We start from the raw sequence: 23,721 nt of genomic DNA on the forward strand, positions 1-23,721 counted from the left end.
GAAGACCAGCTGGCCAGCACATACATGCCTGCTTTTTCCTGCCATTTTTGGGGATGGTTTCAGGCCAGTTTTGGCCCAAAATGGCCTGACAAACAGCCTGAAAACAGTCCGAAAAACGTCCTGGGTTTTGGCTGTTTCCCATGCTGTTTTCCAGGCCTTTTTAAGGGGTTTTCCGGGCCATTTTTTGGCTGTTTTCAGGCTGTTTTCTAGCCCTCCAGTGCCTGTGAAGACATGCATGCCAGAAACCAGAAGAGTAGCTGGCAATAGCGCACATGCCCACAAAGAGGGCTCTGCGGGCCACCTCTGGCAGGTGTGCCATAGGTTCTCCATTACACACCTATAGCTTTTTAAAATAAAAAAAAAACCCTGGACATCCAGGTTTAATCAAGACCCTGAATGGAGCTGGGGTGTGGAGTTGGGGGTGGAAATTGGTCAGGGAAAGTCCTGTTTCTCTATTTCCATGAGTAGAGAAACAGAAAAACAGGAGTTGCTATTTTCCAAAGAGCATTTTCCATGTATTTACAGATTGGTTACGGAGTCTGAACGTAACAATTGGAAGTTTTGCTTTGTCAGAATCTTGCAGCAAAATGAGGGCACAAATCCAGCCAGAAAAGTAGAACAATTGCAAACTCAAAAGGACAATTTCCTGCCACTGTAACTTTAATAAGGTCTGAGGTTTGTACAAAGTTTGCAAACGCTGCTGGGTTTTAACCTTGGAGTGATGATGGCTGGAGCCAATTCCATAAAGTTTAGGCGAAGTATGCCTTTTTTTTTTATTATTTGTTTGTTCTGGATTGGCCAGCACTCTTTGGAAACGAACCTGGCTGCTTCATGTTGAATGGATGCTTGAGCGAGTTCCTTTCCACCTACTTTCATCCCACACTGCCTGGCTTGATTGATATTTTTGCAAATTATTTTGGACAGGAAATGCCTTACACTTTGGAGGTATCCAGAGCTGGAAAGAATGTGAGTTGAGAGAAAGCATTGAGAACAGGGACAAAAGTGAAATATGGAGAAAGGTGGCTTGAAGACTACCCTGTTTCCCTGAAAATAAGACCTCCCTGGATAATAAGCCCAGTCGGGCTTTTGAACGCATGCGCTAAAATAAGCCCACCCCTGGAAATAAGCCCTTCCCTAAAATATTGCAACACAGCAGCAGCCATGAGGTGACCATGCTCGCCATCCCCTGAATCCCCAAAATAATAAGACCTCCCCAAAAATAAGGCCAAGCACTTATTTCAGGGGTCAAAAGAAAATAAGACCCTGTCTTATTTTCAGCAAAACACGGTAGCAATTCGCATGGGCTTCCTTTAGAACTTCAGAAGCGCCAACGAAAAACACAGGAAGCATTGGATAGAAAGATGGATGGATGGTTGGATCCTTTGTTGAGGAGGCTCACTTGAATTTGTGTCCTAGATAAGTAAGGAGGACTGACCTGAACCACTCTGCCTATTTGATTCTTTGCAGCTTTGAAAGATTCCAGTAAGAAGTCCATCAACAGCGACTGGAAAATTGAACTTCCTGGTGAGTTTCAGATAGCGGGGACAACCATTCGTTATGTACGACGAGGTCTGTGGGAGAAGATGTCGGCCAAAGGACCAACCAAAATACCACTTCATCTTTTGGTAATTGTCTAATTTTCATTGTATTTTTGGGGAGGTCTAAATGGTACCATTCTGACCAATGTTGTGATTCAAATTTTTTACCACCAGTTCTGTGGCTGTGGCTTGGTGGGTATAGTGTGGCTTGGTGGGCATAGCAGGGGAAGGATACTGCAAAATCCCACTCCCTCCCCACTCCGGGGGAAGGATACTGCAAAATCCCCATTCTCTCCCCATCCCACTAACCTGCTTTCCAGCTCCATTCTCCTGTACAGGGCAGCAAAAGAACACCCAGCCGATCAGCTGGAACTCAGGAGGCAGATAATAGATGGGAGCAAGCCCAGTCAGAGGTGGTATTTGCCGGTTCTCTGAACTACTCACAATTTCTGCTACCGGTTCTCCAGAACTGGTCAGAACCGGCTGAATACCACCTCTGGTTCTGACTTATTTTTTTTCCTTACTCACTAAAACAATTTACCAGTTAATGTCAAAGAGTTGGAAAATGTCTCCAGATAAAGTAGTGGAAGCGGGAAGATCCTGGTCTCACTCTCCTGGTTGGCCAAGTCCTTACCAAATAATTTACAGATAACAAAATAACAGACTTGGAAGGGACATTGGAGGTCTTCTAAGCCAACCTCCTGCTCAAGCAAGAGACCTCGGACCATTTCGGGCAACGGCTGTCCAGTCTCTTCTTGAAAACCTCCAGTGATGGAGCACCCACGACTTCTGGAGGCAAGCTGTCCCACTGATTAATTGTTCTCAATCACAGGACATTTCTCCTTAATTTTAGCTTGGATCTCTCTTGGATAATCCTTTATCTACTTAATTTTAATTTTACTATGTGTAAAGCACTCGTTCTTGGTCGTAGTCTGTGTTCCCGTCTCGATTGCAGACTGCCATTAAACTGGGCTCGTCCCCAAATGAACCATCCTGAACTCATTAGAATGAATGAGATATAAATATATAATGTTTAGGATCAGGTCCAGAACTAGGGTTTTCACAAAAAGGCTTTGATGATGTGATGTCTTGTTATTACGCAAAATTTATTGTTTGCTATTTTTGAAAATTTGGCTGGGAAAGCGTTTGAAAATAATAATAGTAATAACAAACAGAAACGTTATGTAACCCAGCCAGGTGCCTCCCAGATGTGTTTAAGTTTTGCTTCGCAGAATTTGTTGTATAGTATTTGTATGTATTTGTATTTGTATTTATTAGTTTTCAAACATGTACAAGATAACAGGTATAAATATAAACATGGATATGAAACAAAGAAATGAACACAAATAAATGGGGACAGTAGGACAAGGATGGAAGGCACACTGGTGCGCTTATGCAGGCCCCCTTAGGAGGGGAATGGGATGAGGTTCACAGTAGACAGTGATGAAAGAAATGTCCTTCTGGGTTCAGCTCCAAGTGGAGAAAAAGACACTGGAGACATGGAGGCTGCTTGGAAAGATTTTTTATTGTTGGACAGGGCCGCATGACTTGAGCCCTGAACAGAAAAGGTGATCACATGCTTCAATGTTGGTGGAGAAGAAGAGAAGGGCTGAAGGAGGGGCTTGCTAGGCTTTTTATATCCTGTTTAGTCCCACCTCTCTGTTTCTTGTTCCTGTGTAAGAAATGTATTCTGATTGGTTGTCAGACTCCCATGGGGCCATGCAGGGGCTACTCTCTAGGCTGTGTTTTGAATCCAGGTATGGATGAGTTCTCAGATGCCATGTGGTCAGTTGAGTAAAGTTCCAACATTATCATGCCTTTACTCCCATCCCCCCTGGGGCTGCAGTGGAGAAGTCTTTATTATGTAAAGTGGACTAGCCTGGCCTTCTCAATGGCCCATCGACAAAGTGGGGATGGGCAATAGCAATAGCAGTTAGACTTATATACCGCTTCATAGGGCTTTCAGCCCTCTCTAAGCGGTTTACAGAGTCAGCATATCGCCCCCACAGTCTGGGTCCTCATTTCACCCACCTCGGAAGGATGGAAGGCTGAGTCAACCTTGAGCCGGTGAGATTAGAACCGCTGAACTGCAGATAGCAGTCAGCTGAAGTGGCCTGCAGTACTGCACCCTAACCACTGCGCCACCTCGGCTCGGCAGGAAGCTACAGGCAACTATTCTGTCTTTTAAACATGTTTCTTTTCATATCCAGGGAAATATTCTGCCTTTTCAATATTTCCTAGGATATTTCATTTTTCTGGGAGAGGGCTGGATGATAACTTCCCAGAACAGTTTAAGGTTGAAGCTGTGAAGGCATTGACCACTCTGTTGCTAAAGTCATATTTTCTGCAATCGAGTATGAAGTGGTTTACCTTGAGTTTGTATCAATTGTTTGCCCATGTATTATTGAGGTTAAAGAAGCCGAAGACTATATTATTGAAGCTGAAGAAGTCACTGACAGGTAAGACATTGTAGCAGACAATTTTGTGTACTGTGCTTAGTTTGTACCTCAGGTGGAGCAGTTCCAGGTTGTCGAAGCTCACAACTTCGAGCCTGGTGACATAAGGGATTCTATTGTGAGGAGAGGAGTGGAGTATTTTTCTCATTAAGTACCTCTGGACACACTTAATTGCGTTAATGTCCGATATACAGTATGGGTTCCACACTGTATTCAAGGATTGGTCTGGCAAAGGTTTTGTAAGCCCTACTTAGCAATACAATGTTACGGGAGAAGAAGCTTCACAACATTAGGTTAACAACTCTTAATGCCTTTTTGGCAATGCTGTTACAGTGAGCTCTGGGGCTTAGATCATTCAAGATGAGTCCTCTTAGGTCCTTGAAAGGTTGAGTGTCATCGACGAGATCATTTCCACCCAACTTGTATTTGGTGTTCTGATTTTTATTGCCAATGTGTAGGGCAGAGCATTTGTTAGTCGAGATTTGGAGTTGCTAATTGCGCAACCATTCAGACACTCATAGTCATGGAGTATTATGGACTGGGGAAGGGTGGCATAAAACCCCTCTGGAAAGTCCAGCGTATTGTGAATGTTTCAGGAACCTGTTATAGGATACACACTCAGCAGGGTCTTCGCTTGAATTCTTAAGGAACAAGGAGGGCACGTTAGGGCAAGTTTGGGGCTTTTCTGCAGGTGTGCATTGCAAGGGGAGATCAGATTTAAGCAGCTTGCTTTTCAGAGAAGCTTCGGCATGTTTCCCCCCCACCCCCTTGTGCTTCTCGAATCAATTTTCCAAGAGCCTTAAAACATCATCAACCTGGATGAAGGTATGGAATGGAATGGAATTTTATTATTTATATGCCGCCCTTCTCCGGGAGGACTCAGGGCGGCGAACAATTCAAAAGGGGAAAAAGGGGAACATAAAAAAAAAACGAAATACAAATAATAAAAATAAGCAACAGCCGCACAACCATACATGTCGAGAGGGGAGGGAACTCATCACCCCCAGGCCTGCCGGCAAAGCCAGGTTTTGATGGCTTTTCGGAAGGCCTGGAGAGAGGTGAGGGTCCGAATCCCTGCGGGGAGTTCATTCCAGAGGGCCGGAGCTGCCACAGAGAAGGCCCTCCCCTGGGTAATAGCCAGGTGGCATTGGCTGGTAGATGGAACCCGGAGGAGGCCAACCCTGTGAGATCTAATGGGTCTGTGGGAGGTAATTGGCAGCAGGCGGTCTCTCAAGTAAAGGTAAAGATATGATGGCCTCTGTCGGAAGCCAACAAGGGAGAACCAGAAAGACTGGGCAAAGAGATCCACCGTAGAAGCGTTGCACAAAATTAGTTTCAGATGATCCCTTCGTTCTTGCAGCCTTGTTTCCAGACTGAGAGGCTTAAGAAGTCCCCCCCCTTTTTTTTCTTCTTCTTCTTCTCCTTTTTAATGGAACTTGCCTGAAATGCATTACTGTAAGTATGTTTCTTAGAGAAATGAGTCTACAGTTAGGTATGTTTCAGACCTCGGCTTGGCAACCAGAGCATCCAAGGAAGGCTGCCTCTTTCCAAGCTGTACAGCAAAGTTATTCGTCTCTCGTTTGGTTAAATGAGGGCAGGGCAGGGCTTCACGTCTTGTGCTGGCTGGGACTGAAGCTTCTTGGATCTTGCAAAAACGCTCTCAAACTCGAGCTCCAATTGCCTGCTTGGCTGAGCGTTGGCTCCCGACATAGACTAATAAAGCTCCTTTTGCAGCCACAGATGTGTCAGCTTTTCTCTCGCCCACCCCACCCCCCACTCTGTCTTGCAAAAGATATTCATCTCTTTTCATACAAGCTAGCAGAACAATTTATTTTATATATATATATAAAGGCCAAAAAGAGTCTGCTTTCATAAGAAAGAAAAGGGACCAGAACCTTTTCTCTAGGGGGGTCGCGGAAGCAGAATTTCACCGCAGATGTTCACAAACGCAGGCCTTCAAACTGAACCTCTGTCTTTAAGAAAAGCATTTTAAGCAGTGATCCATTTGCATGCTTTAGGGGGTCCGGCCTGGACCTGGATCAAACTTGGAGTGTATAGTTGTCAACCCATGGTCTCTGACATCATGTGCTGTAACAGCTGGCTGGAATCTGATGCGCAGCAAAGAGAAGGGCCTGTCTTAGAGACCACGTGTTGGCTGGAAGCCAGATTTCAAGTGTTTTAACCAGGTCAGGCCAAACTAGAAACTTCCTGTTCTAATGAGGGCGTGCTTCTATACATCCCTCAGGTCCTCTCAAGTAATTCAGTAGACTGGTCTCTCTCGGGTTTCTTTCTCGGCCTTCCTCCAAGAGGGAAGGAGGAGGAGCAGATGCCTTCCTTCAGGGGGAAAAGGCACCCTTTCTTCTCCTTCCCCTTGCACTTTGGTCACCACACTATAAAAAAGATGTTGAGACTCTTGAAAAATCACAGGGAAGAGCATCCAGGGGGACTGAAGACTAAAACAATGGTTGTAGGAACTGGGCATGGCTAATCTAGTGAAGAGAAGGACTGGGGGAGACATGAATGCAGTCTTCCAATATTTGAGGGGCTGCCCCAGAGAGGAGGGGGGTCAAGCTATTTTCCAAAGCACCTGAAGGCCAGACAAGAAATAGTGGATGGAAATTGAACAAGGAGAGATTCAACTGGAAATAAGGAGGAACTTTCTGACAGTGAGAACAATCAACCAATAGAACAGAAGTTGCCTTCAGAAGTTGTGGGGGCTTCATCACTGGAAGATTTCAAGAAGAGACTGGACTGTCATTTGTCAGAAATGGTGTAGGGTCTCCTGCTTGAGCAGGGGGACGGACTAGAAGATCTCTAAGGTCTAGTCCAGTCTGATCCAATCCATTCCATTCCATTCTGACAAATGGCAGAGATTGGACTGCCATTTGTCAGAAATGGTGTAGAGTCTCCTGCTTGGAAGTGGGGTTGGACTAGGTGACCTACAAGGTCCTTTCCAACTCCATTAATCTGTAATCTGTAGTTTTATCATTGTGACAACAAGGTGAAGTTAATTCTGGTAAAAGAGAGTGAGTAGTCTTCCCATGATGGCTCAGTAAAGCTTTGATCTTTTCAGACTAGTTCCCCATTCAGGTCAGCTAAATGTCAATCATCCAAGTCATGGTTATCCCAAAGGTGCTTTCTCCAAAAGACAACTGGACTTTTTTTGGGGGGGAGGAGAGGTGGGGTGTTTCTTTGAAACTGCTTCGCTTCTCACCCAAGAAACTTCTTCAGTTCTGAAGAGCTGAACTGAAGAAATTTTTTTTTGCACAAGAAGCAAAACATTTCCAAGAGAGGGGGAAAAAATCCAAAAGTCTGGATTTTTCTCCTTTGGGAAAAAGCACCTTTGGGATATGCAGATCAGCCTTTACAAAGCTGTTTCCCTCCAGCTGAGTTGGATTCAAGGTCTTTTTATGACTTGTAGAAGTCAAGGATGGGAGATACCTACCAGTCCTTGCTACATCCTTGCCTCAGCCCAACTCTTATTTTTTTTCCTACCAGTTTTTAAAATAATGAGTCAGCCAAGTAGTTTTCAACTCTTCGATAAAAGCAATAGGCTAAATATCTGTTAAAGGGTAAGTTTTGCTCTCCCACATAAAATGGCCTATTGGTAGCCATCATCCTGCAAATGGTCAGAGCTAAATCAAGATCTCAAATTTTATACTGGTCCCTGAAACGGGACATGTTCATAGAAAATACATACTGTGTTTTCCCAGAAATTGTCCCCAAATTAAATACAACAGAGGGAAATTAAATAAACACATGGGGGATGATCTTACTAGCTTGATTAAAATTCATGTGTCATTAAATCAAATTTTGTTTTTTGTCCTGGCTCCATCGGTTTCTTCGGTCTGACCTCATCCGCTCTTTGAAGTGCATCCCCGAAACATCACTCAAAGGCTAAGAGGGTGTCGCAGTTCATTCGACTCCCAAAGTTTTGCAATTCAAGAGCGTTCCATCAAAGACGGCACTTGATTTCTCCTGGTTTGTCTTGTTCAGAGAGGAGAAAGCAGTTATACAGATGGCTTAGATGACTTGGAAAAGTTCCCTACTACATATTAAATCATGCACTTCCGTATTCATTTCAGTCTGTTGAGTTTGCTTCTTAATTCTTTTTTTTTTTCAGTCTATTTTTTGCCCTGCATCCCTGGTTCATTCGTTCGTTTGTTCTTTCATTCTTTCATTCTTTCTTTCTGTTTCTTTCTTTCTTTCCTTTTCTCTCTTTCTTATTCTCCTTCCTTCCTTTTCTTCTCTTTCCCATTTCTCTCTCTCTCTTTCCTTCCTTCCTTCCTTCCTTCCTTCCTTCCTTCCTTCCTTTTTCTCTCTTTTTTATTCTCCTTCCTTCTCTTCTCCTTCCCATCATTCTATCTTTCTTTCCTTCCTTTCTTTTTCTCTCTTTCTTATTCTCCTTCCTTCTTTCTTTCCTTCCTTTTCTTCCCTTTCTCCTTCCTTCCTTCCTTCCTTCCTAATTCTTAATAGCACCCATGCCATTTGGCAGGGTGGGAAGACTCTATCCCCTGTTGACTCATCCTTAATTCCAGTCTGCTCTAAGGTCGGGAAGATACTTTCAGACATTCTGAGCTCATCCCCCAACAAAGGAGTTTTATCCGGAAAAAGCACTACCGAATGCTAAAACATTAATTCCTTTAATTTAAGTGCTTTAGGCTCAATCATCTACAAGCTTCTACTCCATTAGTAGCAATGCTTTATTTACATAACTTATTTACATAAAGGTAAACATGGCCCATCAAAGGCGTCGGAATTCGTGAGTTGTTCTAACTAAGACTTCTGGTTGGAAGAAGAAATGGGAAGGAGGACTTGAGATCATGAATTTCATGAAATTCGTGGTCTCGAGTCCTCCTTCATATATTCCCCATATGTTTGTTTCATTTCCTTCTGTTGTATTTAATTTGGGGACAATTCCTGTGGCAGAAGTGATATTCAGTCGGTTCCGACTAATTTGGGAAAAACGGTAGTGGTGACCTATGAGTGGCCCGCCCACCTGGCCCGGCTCTATGCTGTCCTACTTAGCTACATTTTCAAAGCCTTGTGCATGGGTGCAAGCTGTGTGTGTAATCAAAGCGCAAGCGCGGAAGGCACCCACGCTCACAGAGCAAGCAAGCGAGTGGTGAACCAGTGGTAAACTTCTGTGAAATCCACCTCTGTCCTGTAGATATGTTGGGTTCTAACCAGAGGTGGGTTCCTACCAGTTTGCACCTATTCGGTAGAACCGGTTCATCAAATCTACTGAACCAGTTAGAAGAGGTTCCACCAGTGGACCCGGAAAGCAGGCCACACCTACAGAAGAGGTTCCAAAAAATTTTGAAACCCACCACAAGGATCTTGTAATTTGACAGCTTTAAGACTTGCATGCTTCAATGCCAGAGTTTCTGAATAGCTACTTGGACCGACCTAAGTACTAATTCATAATTTCATATCTGGTCACATGGGTGGCAAGCCACTCCCATCCGGTCACATGGGTGGTAAGCCACTCCCACAAAGGAGGCCACACCCACAGAGTAGGTTCCAACAATTTTTGAAACCCACCACTGGTTCTAACCACCATGTCCTCTGCAGGACCAGAATTCCACTTGAGTTCTTGATTCAGCTCTGACCATTTGATTATTTATAGATTAGCTTCCAGAGCAGCATATACTTTAAAAGGAAAAAAAAAGACCACAAAACAACCTTACACAGCTCATTAAACCCTAAATCCTCAAAATGTCTCGGAGGCGAAGAAAATAACAGCCTCAAACAAAAATCATCTTTCCTAAACGGCTGCTCTCTGATTGTGTGGTGAACTCCCGTGGCCAGGCTTCACTTCTAGCTTAGTCTTCACCGTATCAGCTAGGAAAAAAAACTGGAATCTGCAAAACCAGCCCATCTGGAGCACACCAAGTTTGGAAAACTGATCTAGCCGTTGATTAATGACTCTTCTTTGCAAAAGGTCAATTAGCGCCCCTCCCAACTGATGGGATGTGGAACGAGAACAAGGTTGGGGAGTTATTAACTTCAAAATATGCTATTTTAGCATTCCCAGCTGCATAATCAAAAGAATCTGGCTTGTGTGTTTTTTTTTTATTACATGCTGCTGTTTGGTTTTTTTAGGAGGATTACAGTACTATGTCAAGTTACAGTACAATTAGTCTTTAAAGAAATATAAAAACAAAATATATCCAAGCAATTGAACTCACATCCACTCCTCCCATTGAAAGAAACCTTGTGTGGGGGTAGGGGTGGGGGGTTGAATTGAATTGAATTTATTTCATTTATATGCCGCCCTTTTCCCGGAAGGAGACTCAGGGCAGCTCACAATCCAAGTCAAGGGAAGGGGTACAAATAAAGAATAAAAAGACGAACAAAACAATACACAATTTAAAAAGCACACAACAACCATACCATTCGAGGGAGGGGGCAAAAGCTCTTTAGCCCCAGGCCTGTCGGAACAGCCAGGTTTTAAGGGCTTTGCGGAAGGCCTGGAGGGTGGTGAGGGTTCGAATCTCCACGGGGAGCTCGTTCCAGAGGGTCGGAGCAGCCACAGAGAAGGCCCTCCTCCGGGTGGTAGCCAATCGGCATTGGCCAGCGGATGGAATTCGGAGGAGGCCTAATCTGTGGGATCTAATCGGTCTAGTGGAGGTGATTGGCAGCAGGCGGTCTCTCAAGTACCCAGGTCCAATACCATGAAGGGCTTTATAAGTGATGACTAGCGCCTTGAAGCCTATCCGGAGACCAATAGGCAGCCAGTGCAGCTCACGGAGGATAGGTGTTACGTGGGTGAACCGAGGTGCACCCACGATCGCTCGCGCGGCTGCATTCTGGACAAGCTGAACTCTCCGAATGCTCTTCAAGGGCTGCCCCATGTAGAGCACGTTGCAATAGTAGGGGGGTTGCTTTAGTCGGAAGACAGAAAGAGGTATGTCCAGATTTTTATGAAATGTTTTTTTTCCTCCTAAAATATTCACATCCCCAATGTTTAGCTGCTCTCCTCTTTTATCTCAAAGTTTCAAAAATGCATTGCTGGGATTTATCGTTTGGAAATCTTATCCCCCCCCCAATTATATCAGGTGTTTTAATGTTCATATCATCTTCATCGCCCTGCCCAAATAGGGAGCCAGTTTGGTCTAGCGATTAGGGCACCAGGCTAGAAAGCAGGAGACTTTGAGTTCAAGTCTCACCTTAGCAGGGGTGGGATTCCACTTGTTCGGATTGGTTCAGGTAAACTGGTACCTCTGACGATCAGCTGGGAGCAAACCAGATCGCTCTGAGGAGCAAGTGGCCCCACCCCTGCGCCCCTGCAGCCCTGCGCTTTACTTACCTACCATATTTTTTGGAGTATAACACGCACCAGAGTATAAGACACACCAAGGTTTTGAAGAGGCAATTTTTAAAAAAAAGGTTTTTGCACTCTGCAAACCTCCCCAAAACGATCTGTTTTTCACGAAAACGAGCCCATTTGTTTCCCCAAAAAAGGCATGAATAGCCTTTAGTGGGCTTGCAGAGTGCTCCTGGGGGGTGCCCCCCCCCCCAAAACGAGCAAAAAACAGTCCATGTTTTGCGAAAACTGGCTCATTTTTTGTCAAAAAATTGCATGCATAGCCTTTAGGAGGCTTATAGAGTACTTCTGGGGGCTGGGGAAGGGGGCAAAATTGAGCAAAAAACGGCCCATTTCCCCCTCATTTCTGCCTTCCCCATTCCCCAGGAGCTCTCTGAAAGCCTTCTACAGGCTCTGCATGGCCATTTTGGTGAAAGGGGCGGGGTTTCGGAAGGCAAATAATGCTGCATTTAGTGTATAAGACGCACCCAGATTTTCAGCCTCTTTTTTGAGGGAAAAAGGTGTGTCTTATACTCCGAAAAATATGGTATATCCTCTCAGCTGATTCACGCGGCAGTGATTCCCGCACATCAGCTGTTTTCCTCCACAGCAGTAATGCAGTATTTTCTCTAAACTGCACAGCCGCACAGAAAGCGTGCGATCACCGAACCGATTGTTAAACCGGTAGGATCCCCCCACTGCACCTTAGACATAAAAGTCACTCACTCTCTCTCTCAGCCCAACCTACTGGGTGGCTATTGTGAGTAAAATAGGAGGAGGAAGATGTCGACTTCCTTGAGTTATTTCTAAAAAAATTAAAAAAATAAAGGCAGGATATGAACAAATAAATAACCATTGGCTCTTTCAACCAGGTATTGTTATTCCATGACCAGAACTATGGGATACATTATGAATATACCATCCCTGTGAATTATTCTACCGAAAATAGAAGTGAGCCGGAACATCAGCAGGAATCGCTGTACATTTGGACCCACAGTGGGTGGGAAGATTGCAATGTACAATGTGGAGGAGGTAACGTTCATTTATTCATCCAAAGAGTAGGTACTCCTATCTAATCACCTTGAATTGTTGAGATTACGTCTGTTATTTATAAATTACAGCCAAATTAGTCCTAGGTTATTGGGAATAAAAATGTATACTAGTTTCATTCCGGGCTACAGGGTTATTGTTTTTTTGAGACAATTGTCTTACTATTCAGCTTTTGGACCATGGTAGAACTCAAAGTAGGATAGGATAGGATAGGATAGGATAGGATAGGATAGGATAGGATAGGATAGGATAGCCTTTATTGTCATTGTACATCATGTATACAACGAAATTGGTTTTAGCCTCCCTGGTGCAATCCATGACAACAAATACAAACAACATAAATAGTATAAAGAATAATTCCTGTGCAAGTAATTAGGAGGGAAAAGAAGAAGAAAGAAAAAGAAAAACTAGTCATACATTTCTGCCTGTGCGTGGAATGATTGTGGTTGTGTTTAAGAGTGTCAGCCTAAGGATAGAAACTATATTTCAACCTATTTGTTCGGCTGGCTGTGCTTTGATGTCTTCTGCCTGATGCTAGAAGTGCGAAGAGACACTGACCACAGTGTGAATCATCTCTGAGTATCTTCCTTACTCTGCTAAAGCAGCGAGACCTGGCAATGTCATCCAGTGGTGTTAGAGGGCAACCAATGGTTTCTTGTGCTGAATTGATCACTGTCTGTATTGCCTTCCTGTGCGCAGCAGTTAAACCAGCGTACCATAGGATAGGGTAGGATAGGGTAGCATAGCATAGGGTAGCATAGCATAGCATAGCTCTGAGGGCTGAAGAAGCTTCTTGGATGAGAAGCGAAACACCTTCAAAGAAAAACCAGAAAATCTAATTGCCTCTTGAAAAAACCCCTTTGGGATGTCCACAACTGAAGCAGCCCTACTGACCTCTTGTGAATCATAGATGGAGCCCCTGGATAAGGCAAGGGTTGATATCCTTCCCCACTCAATCCCTGAAGTTATCATATCTGATGAAGACTCCAAGAAGCCTGGGTTAAAAAGAAATCTCTTTAATCCGGCAACCTGAGACTATTTTAACTGGAAATCTCAGCACTTGACCTGGAATGCAAACTCTTCCCCCCCCCCCTACTGAACTCTATAGCTCTTGAATTGACTGATCTGGGAAGATTGATGATCCAACGTTTTCCATCATTGCAGACCAAACTGGTCTGGAGAGGAGTCAGAAATTCAAGGCAATGAGCTGGAGACAATCAAATCTTCCTTCCACCTAAGTAGAGAGCAAAGGCCTCCCCAAACTGCTCCATAACTGTTACATGATGGGAGAAACAAAATGAGACCAGCCTGCCAAAAAATATGTCATACGATCTGTTTTTGCTTCAGGTTCCTAAGTGGCTACTTTGCAAAGTAGCAATTTGGGGGGGAGAGGCGGGGAACCACTGGCAATCTGCTTACAGTCAAGTAGGATTCTGCTATTTTCTGCTGTACAAATATTTCTGAAATCCTTGCAACATGGCCTGTCCAGCATGTCTGCCCAACAGGCCATGTTGCAAGGATGCCAGACCATCTCATCCCCAAACAGCTCCTCTCTGGTGATCTGTCTCAAGGAAAGCGATGGCACGGAGAACAAAGGAAGCGATGCAAAGAGACATTGAAAGCATCCTTCAAGCCCATGGAAATTGCCACCACCTCCTGGGAAACCCTAGCGCAAGATCGTTTAACATGGTGCACACTGATCCATCAAGGCTGCCAGACGTCTGAGGACAGAAGACCAACCGTAGCTCAAGAGAAGTGAGCACCCCGCAAAGCCGGAGCTGCAAATGCTGCAATAATGGTGCCCACACGTGTCTGCCGGACATGTGGTAGAACATTCCGTGCCTGTATAGGCCTTACCAGCCACCTGCGGACACACCGTGGACAGCCCACAACCTCTAAGGTCCTCTTCGAACACGATGGATGAACATCAACATTTCTGGAATCCAGAAACCCATTGCCCAACAGCAGCAGATAAATATTTCAATAACTAGCTGTGCCTCGCCAGAATGACTTATTCCTCCTTTCTTTTGCATTCAGGGGAAAGGAAAACCATCGTGTCGTGCACCCAGATTGTTAACAAGACTATGATGTTGGTGAACGACAGTGCTTGCCAGCGGGCCACCCGTCCTGAGCCACAGGTCAGAAGGTGTAATGCCAATCCGTGCCAGTCCAGGTAAGAAGCTCGTTGCAAAAATCAGAAATACTTTCCCCTTTCAATAGGTAAAGGACAAAGGCCACCTTTGTGCCCCCCCCAAAAAAAGCACTTATAGTTGCAGTCTTCACGAGCATCTCTAGGTTTGTGGATAGCAATAATAATAGCACTTAGACTTATATACCGTTTTACAGTGCTTTACAGCCCACTCTAAGCAGTTTACAGAGTCAGCCTCTTGCCCTCAACAATCTGGGTCCTCATTTGACCCACCTCGGAAGGATGGAAGGCTGAGTCAACCTTGAGCCTGGTGAGATTTGAACTGTTGAACTGCAGTCAGCCGGCAGTCAGCAGAAGTAGCCCGCAGTACTGTATTTTAACCACTACACAAAAATCAGAAATACTTTCCACTTGGAATAGGTAAAGGGTAAAGGCCACCTTTGTGCCCCAAAAGAAACACTTATAGTTGCAGTCTTCATGAGCATCACTAGATCTGTGGATAGCAATAGCAATAGCACTTAGGCTTATATACCACTTCACAATGCTTTACAGCCCTCTCTAAGCCGTTTACAGAGTCAGCCTCTTGCCCCCAACAATCTGGGTTCTTATTTTACCCACCTTAGAAGGATGGATCGAGGCTGTTTATGTAGGGCCTAGTCTAACCACTGTGTCACTGTAGCACCTGTCTAGAAAAAAGGATGAAAGTGAGCTGTGGCTGAAAAAGACCCTCGTAGTGAGGTAGAAGAGGTTTTGGGAGCAAATCACCAATCTTCCTTCTAACAAAGGCATTTTGGAGGTCAACCATGTAATATGTGGTAGCCATTTTATGAACAGACAAGCCCTGTGCCTCGTGGTAGCTATTATTCAAGAGCGGCATGCTCTCAGTTCCATTAATTATTAGGGTTGGGTGTGTAGTCATCCAGATGTTCCTACTGGGTTTGGCATTTTTCTGCTTCTTTTGTGTGCTTCCCATGAACCTGGGATAGCCGGATGTTGTTTAATGATGCTCAAGGTACCTTCACAGGATGTTAGCTATTCCAAGCAAAGCTGCCTTTTGCAATTGATTGCGGGTGATTTTGTCAATGCCAATGCCAGTGTTCAAGTGGTGCTCCAGATGTTTTAGGATTGCACCCAAGGGGCCTCTTATGCCTATTAAATTGATTGGTAGAGTTTGAAGCACTGAAGAATGAGAGCCATTGGATAGGGACTTCTAACCGTGTTTATACTTTCTAGTAATAGATTCATCAGCTGGTCAAATTGTAAACGTTGAGATAATTATGCTAAGCAGGCTCCATATGGAGGGGGGAGGTGTTCCTCTGTCCAGTGGCACTTTTGGTCTGCTAAGACATTCATCTGCTATTTGGTCAGAAACAGAGTTATGAAATTAGAATAGAATAGAGTAGAGTAGAGTAGAGTCGAATAGAATAGAATAGAATAGAATAGAATAACAGAGTTGGAAGGGGTCTTGGAGGTCTTCTAGTCCAACCCCCTGCTTAGGCAGGAAACCCTACACCACTTCAGACAAATGGATATCTAATCTCTTCTTTAAAACTTCCAGTGTTGGAGCATCCACAACTTCTGGAGGCAAGCTGTTCCACTGATTAATTGTTCTCACTGTCAGGAAATTTCTCCTTAGTTCTAAGTTGCTTCTCTCCTTGATTCATTTCCACCCATTGCTTCTTGTCCTGCCTTCAGGTGCTTTGGAGAATACGTTGACTCCCTCTTCTTTGTGGCAACCCCTGAGATATCGGAACACTGCTATCGTGTCTCCCCTAGTCCTTCTTTTCATTAAAGTAGACATACCCAGTTCCTGCAACCATTCTTTATATGTTTTAGTCTCCAGACCACTAGTGAAGTGAAGGAGATAATCTTCACATTGATTGCTTCTCTTCATCTACAGGACAGACCATTAGAAACTCTGCATAATGGAAGCCTTTTGTTTCCCGCTAACATCATGAAATAACTACTGATCCATCCTTATAATCTAAGTGAAGAAGTGCCCACAACCAAGGGAATTTTACTGACCTCTAAAATGTCTTTGAACAAGCCCATGGTTGCCTTAAAAGTCAGGCAACTAAGAGCAGGACTGTTGATTCACAAGCTAAAAGCACATGGCCAGACGATGCTTCAAGTTCACCGCACCCTGCTCAGCATTTTCTGATCCCTTTCCAGGTTGACCATACATTCGCACTTCAGAGACTGCCAAATGGAAACATTTTCTTGAAGCGCATTCCCTTCATCTCTATAGAATTTGAATTTCCACTTGTGTCTGCCCACCCAGATATTAGAAATGCATGCTTGGCATATTCGTTGACCCGAGAACATCTTAAAGAGACCGTTCTCTTTCACCGTGGATAGAGAGTTTTTAAAAAAATAATAATAAAGAGATATATCTTCTTTTCAGAAATTCTGCATTTGTTTTCCAAGTTCATGTGGAATTATTATAGGATTCCTCTCAGTAAGTTCTTCTGTTTTCCACATCACACTGCCGTTTTCTGAGTGAATTGTAGGAAAGGAGATCAGGGATTATAATTTCTAGCCTGCTGCCTGACATTGTGATAGAGTTACACAGTAAATCTGGGATGTTAAACATGATATTCACCAGAAACAGAGATCTAAAGGTTACCCTTAAGATCTGAAATGTTTGTGTTTGACTCTTTGATATCCAATTCTTCAAAAGTTATTATGGATCATCAAAAGTTGATTCTCCAGCTCTAAAATTGCAACATGGGTAATCCTCCTTTTGTAACCCAAATTAGGACTGGGCGCTCAGTCGTTAAGCAAAGCAAACACAACCACGGTGCTTGTTATTCTATAATTCAGAATTTAAGTTAAAGCAAAACAAAAAACCCTGTTCCTTTAGCAGCTTTGCAACAAGTTCTTAGAAGGAGCAGATCCCAAACCCTGCATCCCCCCACCCCGACCCCAATCTTCAGAATTCCTGGCCCTTCTGGAGCCCATTTTCCCATCTTTTCTTACACACCACTGAACTGGGGAGGGGGGGGAGTGTGGGAGCCTGCCTTTTTTCCTGCTGCCTTTCTTTTCCCTTCCATCAAAGTCGCAAACTATTTTTCTCTCTCTCTCCGCGCAGCTATAGATCACACTCAGCTACAATGCCCCAGTCAGGCCAAGTCTGCATAGCAACCTCCTTGTTCTCGAGGCGTGACAATAAATTAGGAGATGCCGTTCTCTCCCCATCCCACCCATTGCGCTACACCGCCACCCATCTGATTTGAGTTTTCGGCCAATAATGGTTAACCAAAGCCCTAATTTTTTGCTCCTGGGTTTAATTTTCTTTTAATTAAGATTGGCTGGCTCACTGTGGTCTTTGACCATTCAAGCCCGTTCCTTCTATCTTAATTCCTGCACTGCGGGGCGTTTCAGAAGCAAAGACAAAGATGAGTTTGCTTTGCGATGGAGGTGGTGGTCAGATTGCTAATCAAGTGGACAGGCTCAAAAGGCAGACAAGAATTTTAACTTCCCGGAAAGGGGATAGTTTTCATGCTTTATTTCTTGCTCCCACACATCGAGGGCGCTAACTGCTTTCTTTTGACGTGTTTTTTTTTTTCAAATTAGAGAGGAAAGCTGTCTTCAGAACAGATTGCCCTAAGTCAAGGGTGCTCACACTTTTTAAACAGGGGGCCAATTCATGGTCCCTCAGACAGATGAGGGGCCAGACAAGCTGGGTGGGCATGGCTAGGTGGTCATGTGACTGGGTGGGTGTGGCCAATTTAGCAGCCCAAAAGGTACACACACATTAAACTTTAATTTGTTATGCTCCTGGGGGTTGAAAGCAGGTTAGTGAAGGGATGTGGCTGCCTTGGGGTGTGTTTGAGGGGCTTTTGTGTGTGTGTGTGTGTGTGTGTGTGTGTGTGTGTGTGACTCTCTCCCTCCCTCTCCCTTTGAAGGATGGGAAGGCCAAAAGGTACAGAAGGCGGGTGTAGACCAGCAGGTAGGCAGTGTGATGTGGGCAAGGCAGCCTCGTGGTCCTGATTAATGGCTTCAGCGGGCCGTATCCGGCCCATGGGCCTTAGTTTGAGGACCCCTGCCCTACGTGCTTAATGGATGCCATAACAGCATTTATCAGTTGCATTCCTTTTCATCCTAACTTTCAATCAAGGCTTGCTTTGAGATGCTCCAGCTGTATCGCTTAGATCTACTAAGAGAGTAGTGAATAGTATCTGGGAAACCTGGAAGAACAGATTGATGAAAAGTTGGAGAGCAATAGGAACAGCAATAGACTTAGTTATCGCTTCACAGTACCTTATAGCCCTCTCTAAGCGGTTTACAGGGTCAACATCTTGCCCCCAACAATCTGGGTCCTCATTTTACTGGAAAGATGGAAGGCTGAGTCTTGAGCTGTTCAGGATCGAACTGCTGGCAGCTGGCGATCAGCAGAAGTAGCCTGCAGTACCGCATTCTAACCACTGTGCCACCACAGCTCATTGGTCACTGTTCTAGATTCTACACATAGTCTAGAACAGGGATCCTCCAAAACTTTTCAACTCATTAACCCTGTTTCAGATTATTAATCAGCCCCTAGGCATGTACAGTATTGTATGGAAATCTGTTCTGACTCCCTCCTCCATCCAGTAACGAAAGCCGAGACAAGCGTAAAATGGAATGTCTTTTAATAACAAGACCAGACTCTCGGTGGCTGAAAGCCAAATAAACAAACAGATAAGGACTTTGGCAGCAAGTCCGGCAAACCTTGGCAGCAATGCAAGCAAACTCTGGCAGCAATCCAGCCTGCCAAGTTTGTTTCTCTTTAGTCAAACGTTGACTTCTGCAAGAAGGGTGGCACAAGCAGTCTCTTTTATAGTCTGGGAGAGGAGCTTAATGACCATCAGCTGAGCGTAATTACCTCCTGTAATTACGTAGTTGTTCTTGACGCCAAGTAGTCCTTCGACGGCGTGCATCCTGGAACAACTCAGAGGTGGCTTCTGGATCACTCTCTCTTGTCTCCACCCCACTGATCCAAGGCTCAGGTGCCACCTGGTGGCCAACCAGTCTCTCTATGCCCTGCTCGGAGTCGGAACCCTGTCCAGGATCCTCCACATCCTCCAGGGCCGACTCATAGGACCCCTCGCTGTCGGAGTCTGGTGGCAGCTCCAACGGCTCCTGCCGAGCCACAACAGAAATCATTTCGTAAACACTATTCTAACCAATAGTACTATGAACAATAACAGTAATAATAGACAATTGAAGGCAAATCTCACTGATGGCTGATATCTGATCCTGGGTAAAAGTCTCACTGTTAGCTCCTCAAACTATGGAGCTCTACAGAGACCCCCAAAATTATCAAAACCCCTCCCATTAACTTTCTATCATTTATCGGCCACCTCTCAACCTCCAGATACTTACTGTCCCCTTGGAGACTCCTATGAACCCTTGGGTTGACGTTGTCCACTTCGGGGAACTCTAATCTAGAACCATAGATCCCATTTAAATCATTCAAGGAGCAACCAGATGTTTCCAGGAGTACCTGAGAATTTCACATGAGGATTGAATTTTGAAATGCTAGAATTAAAGTTGCCTATATTTGCAATATAAGGGGCATGGTAGCTCAGTAGCTAAGACCCTGCGCTTATCAATCAGAAAGGTCAACAGTTCGGTGGTTCGAATCCCTAACACCTTGTAACGGAGTGAACTCCCGTTACTTGTCCCAGCTTCTGCCAACCTAGCAGTTCGAAAGCAGGTAAGATACGCAAGTAGAAAAATAGGAGCCACCTTTGGTGAGGAGGTAACAGCATTCCATGCGCCTTCGGCATTTAGTCATGCCAGCCACATGACCACGGAGACGTCTTCAGACAGCGCTGGCTCTTTGGCTTTGAAACGGAGATGAGCATCGCCCCCTAGAGTCAGGAACGACTAGCACATATGTGCAAGGGAAACCTTTACCTTTATATTTGTAATAGAGCTATCCAGCAACTCCAAAGTCAAAAGGCATCCAGGAGACACTCAGGTAGCACCAGTCAATAATATGTTCAGCCAGTTGTATTTTCTTTCCCAGGATCACACAGCTGCCCTTCGCAGCTGCCACACAGTCCTGGGAAAAGATGTGCTTGGTTTCCGGAGTTGTCAACGGATGCAACACGAGATCCAGGCATGCCCTGAAGCACACTGCAGGTTCCCAACTGATGGGGATTCTGTTTTCAAACCCCCAAAATTGGATATGGGCAGATTTTGAGATAGTCTAATTGCATATTAGTAAGACTGAGCATCACATCTGCCCCGGGATAAAGCACAAAGTGAATCTATATGCTGCTAAAACTCTCATGTTTCTTTGCCTGTAAATTTCATCTGAAAATGGTTTGTCATTTTTGAGCCAAGGTACTTCACGTAGGCTAACTTGTATCCAAAATCCTGAACCCATGACTCCCATGGAATCTGGCATATTTAATACAACATAAGACAGAGTGTCATAAAATGTTTCCAATGGTCAAGTCCTGATATGTATTGATTCAGGACAGCCTGAATCACCACACTGTAAAAAAGATGTTGAGATGTTGGAAAGGAGAGAAAGAGAAGGAGAGAGTGTAGGAAGGGGAAGAGGAAGAGTAGGAGTAGGGAAGAAGGGGAAGAAAAGGAGGAAGGAAGGAAGTAGAGAAGGGAGGGAGGGAGAAAAGAAAGGGAAAATAAGGTGATGTTAGAACAGGTGGAAGGGATGGTAAATAAAGCAATCCAAACTGTATATTATGACCTATTAAATGAAACAACAAATATATAAGAATGACAAATGTAAAGAAGAATAACAATTGTGTGAATGTATACTTAAAATGATATGTAAATAAAAAAGATGGGGGGGAAAGATGCTGAGACTCTAGAAAGAGCAGAGAAGAGCAACCAGGATGATTAGAGCACTGGAGACTAAAACATATGAAGAACGGTTGCAGGAACTGGGCCTGGCTAGTCTAGGGAAGAGAAGGACCAGGGGAGACATGACAGCAGTCTTCCAATATTTGTGGGGCTGCCACAGAGAGGACGGGGTGAAGCTATTTTCTAAGGCACCTGAAGGCAAGACAAGGAATAATGGATGGAAACTGACCAAGGGGAGAGTTTCCCCTTGGAAATAAGGGGAAAATTTCTGACAGTGAGAACATTCAACCAATGGAACAGAAGTTGCCTTCAGAAGTTGTGGGAGCTTCATCACTGGAGGCTTTGAAGAAGAGATTGGACTACAATCTGTCAGAAATGGTGTAGGGTCTTCTGCTTGGGGGAGGGTTGGACTAGATGACCTACAAGGTCCCTCCCAACTCTTTTAATCTAATCTAATTATTAAGAACTTTTCCAATGCATTAGAAGCTCAGCCATTGTTGAAGACGTTGAGGAATCTGATAAGGAAATCGCTATGAAACAATGACTCAATGGGTCATGGGTTGTCTTCCTTACAAGGATTGTGACTGTCCTGGTGTTCTTGTCTTGATTGTTTCAACAGGTGGGTTACGGGACAGTGGAGTCCTTGCTCTTCAACTTGTGCCAAAGGCCTCCAGCATCGGGGAGTGACATGTGTCTATCAACTGCAGAATGGGAGCTATGTCAACACGAGAGATCTCTACTGCCTTGGTCCCAAGCCAGCAACGATACAGAGCTGCGAAGGCCGAGACTGCCTTTCCATTTGGGAAGCCTCAGAATGGTCTAAGGTATTTCCAGCCTGGTAGAAGGAAGGGCAGATAATTGGGATGTGTAGCTAAATATTTGCTAAAGTTAATTTGTTGAGATTACACAAAGGGCAAGATCGTAACAACAACAATATAAACAAATACAACAAATATATAAGTATCTATGGAGATTCTCAACCGCCTTGGTTATGGTTGCCCCCCAGGGTATTTTCCCAAAAGGCATTTGGGGCAGTAGTGAAATTCATTTTTTTTTTACTACTGGTTCTGTGGGTGTGTCTTGGTGGGCGTGGCAGGAGAAGGATACTGCAAAATCTCTATTCTCAACCCACTCTGGGGCCAGCCAGAGGTGGCATTTGCTGGTTCTCTGAACTACTCAACATTTCCACTCCTGGTTCTCCAGAACCAGTCAGAACCTGCTGGATTTCACCCCTGATTTGGAGGTTTCCTGGATTTTTCTTGGAAAACATTTTGCTTCTCACCCAAGAAGCTTCTTTAGTTCTAAAACTTTTAGACAGTTACAAAACAGTCCTAAAACTTGGAGAGCTGAAGAAGCTTCTTGGATGAGAAGAGCAACGTTTTCAAAGGAAAAAAAAACACCACAAGAAACTCCATTTGCCTTTTGGGGAAAAAAGTACCTTTGGAACAAATACAACTTAAAGTTTAATATGTCAATTAAAATGCTGGGGCTTCCCATTTGGGGCAGGGGGGTTGTGGAATTCGAGAGGAGGACACTAATTAAAAACAAATAACTTAAAAGCCTTCCAGCCAAAATTTACATTTATGCTTTTGCACTACAGAGATATTAATTTTCACCAGGAGGTCATGAAATTAGATACCAGGCTTTCCATGGATGGATGGAGAAGAGAGGGAGAGAATTTTAAAGTCGTTTTCCAGTTGCTCTGCAGTGTTCCAGAGCATGTTTGCTTGGTAGCTGGCTGGTGAAACACTTGTCATTCATGTCCTGACCAAAGTCGGCAGTCACGTCTGCCTGGATTATGACTTTAAAAAAAAAATTTCTGAGAAAGATGGTGAGATATGCATGTTGAGATCTGCCCTTCGCTGCGATGAACATCATGCTAAGGCTTGCTTCTAACTTGGACCCCTCTAAATGGAGATGCTTTATTTGGAGCATGTTCAGAAAGAACTCACTAGAGATCTCCTATCTTCATCTATTTATTCAGGGCTGGACCCACAGTCTGTTTAATTAGTGACCCATGGGAGGGTGGGGAATGAAACTGTTGTGGCCCACCAGTGGCTAGCAGAACTGGCAGCTGATTCGGACAGTGAGGAGGTTGGGGAGGAACAAGGGCCAGTCCTGGACTCGGGAAGGCTCTGTTGAGGGCTCTGTGTCAGAGGCAGAGAGGGGGCCAGGGCTGCCTGACAGTTAACAGCTGCCTTCAGAATCAGTCATCAGTGGGGCAGACGAACAGCTGGAGCCTGTTCCCAGTGTGCGGATGTGCAGAGTTGCCAGACGAAGGGAACAGCTAAAGAACAGGGGTCGACTTGAGAGTAAGGCCACAGGTGGATAGTGAATGGCCCCTCCCAGAGGAAATAAAAGAGGAGTGAAAGGGGAGGGGAGTTTGCAGGAGACAATTAG

At 44.5% G+C, this 23,721-nt stretch overlaps 1 protein-coding gene across 2 annotated transcripts in view; it reads left to right on the plus strand.

Annotated features, from left to right (window-relative positions):
* ADAMTS17 (ADAM metallopeptidase with thrombospondin type 1 motif 17) overlaps window positions 1-23,721 on the plus strand; it is a 156,640-nt gene that overhangs the window by 122,286 nt on the left and 10,633 nt on the right. For both annotated transcript variants that reach the window (XM_032233271.1, XM_032233272.1), the window contains 4 exons: window positions 1,468-1,625; window positions 12,176-12,335; window positions 14,391-14,526; window positions 21,941-22,145. In XM_032233271.1, coding sequence (XP_032089162.1) covers window positions 1,468-1,625; window positions 12,176-12,335; window positions 14,391-14,526; window positions 21,941-22,145 — 659 coding nt within the window. The remainder of the gene's footprint in view (window positions 1-1,467; window positions 1,626-12,175; window positions 12,336-14,390; window positions 14,527-21,940; window positions 22,146-23,721) is intronic.

This window comes from Thamnophis elegans, chromosome 16, assembly GCF_009769535.1.
Source record: "Thamnophis elegans isolate rThaEle1 chromosome 16, rThaEle1.pri, whole genome shotgun sequence".
Taxonomy (NCBI): Eukaryota; Metazoa; Chordata; class Lepidosauria; order Squamata; family Colubridae; genus Thamnophis; species Thamnophis elegans.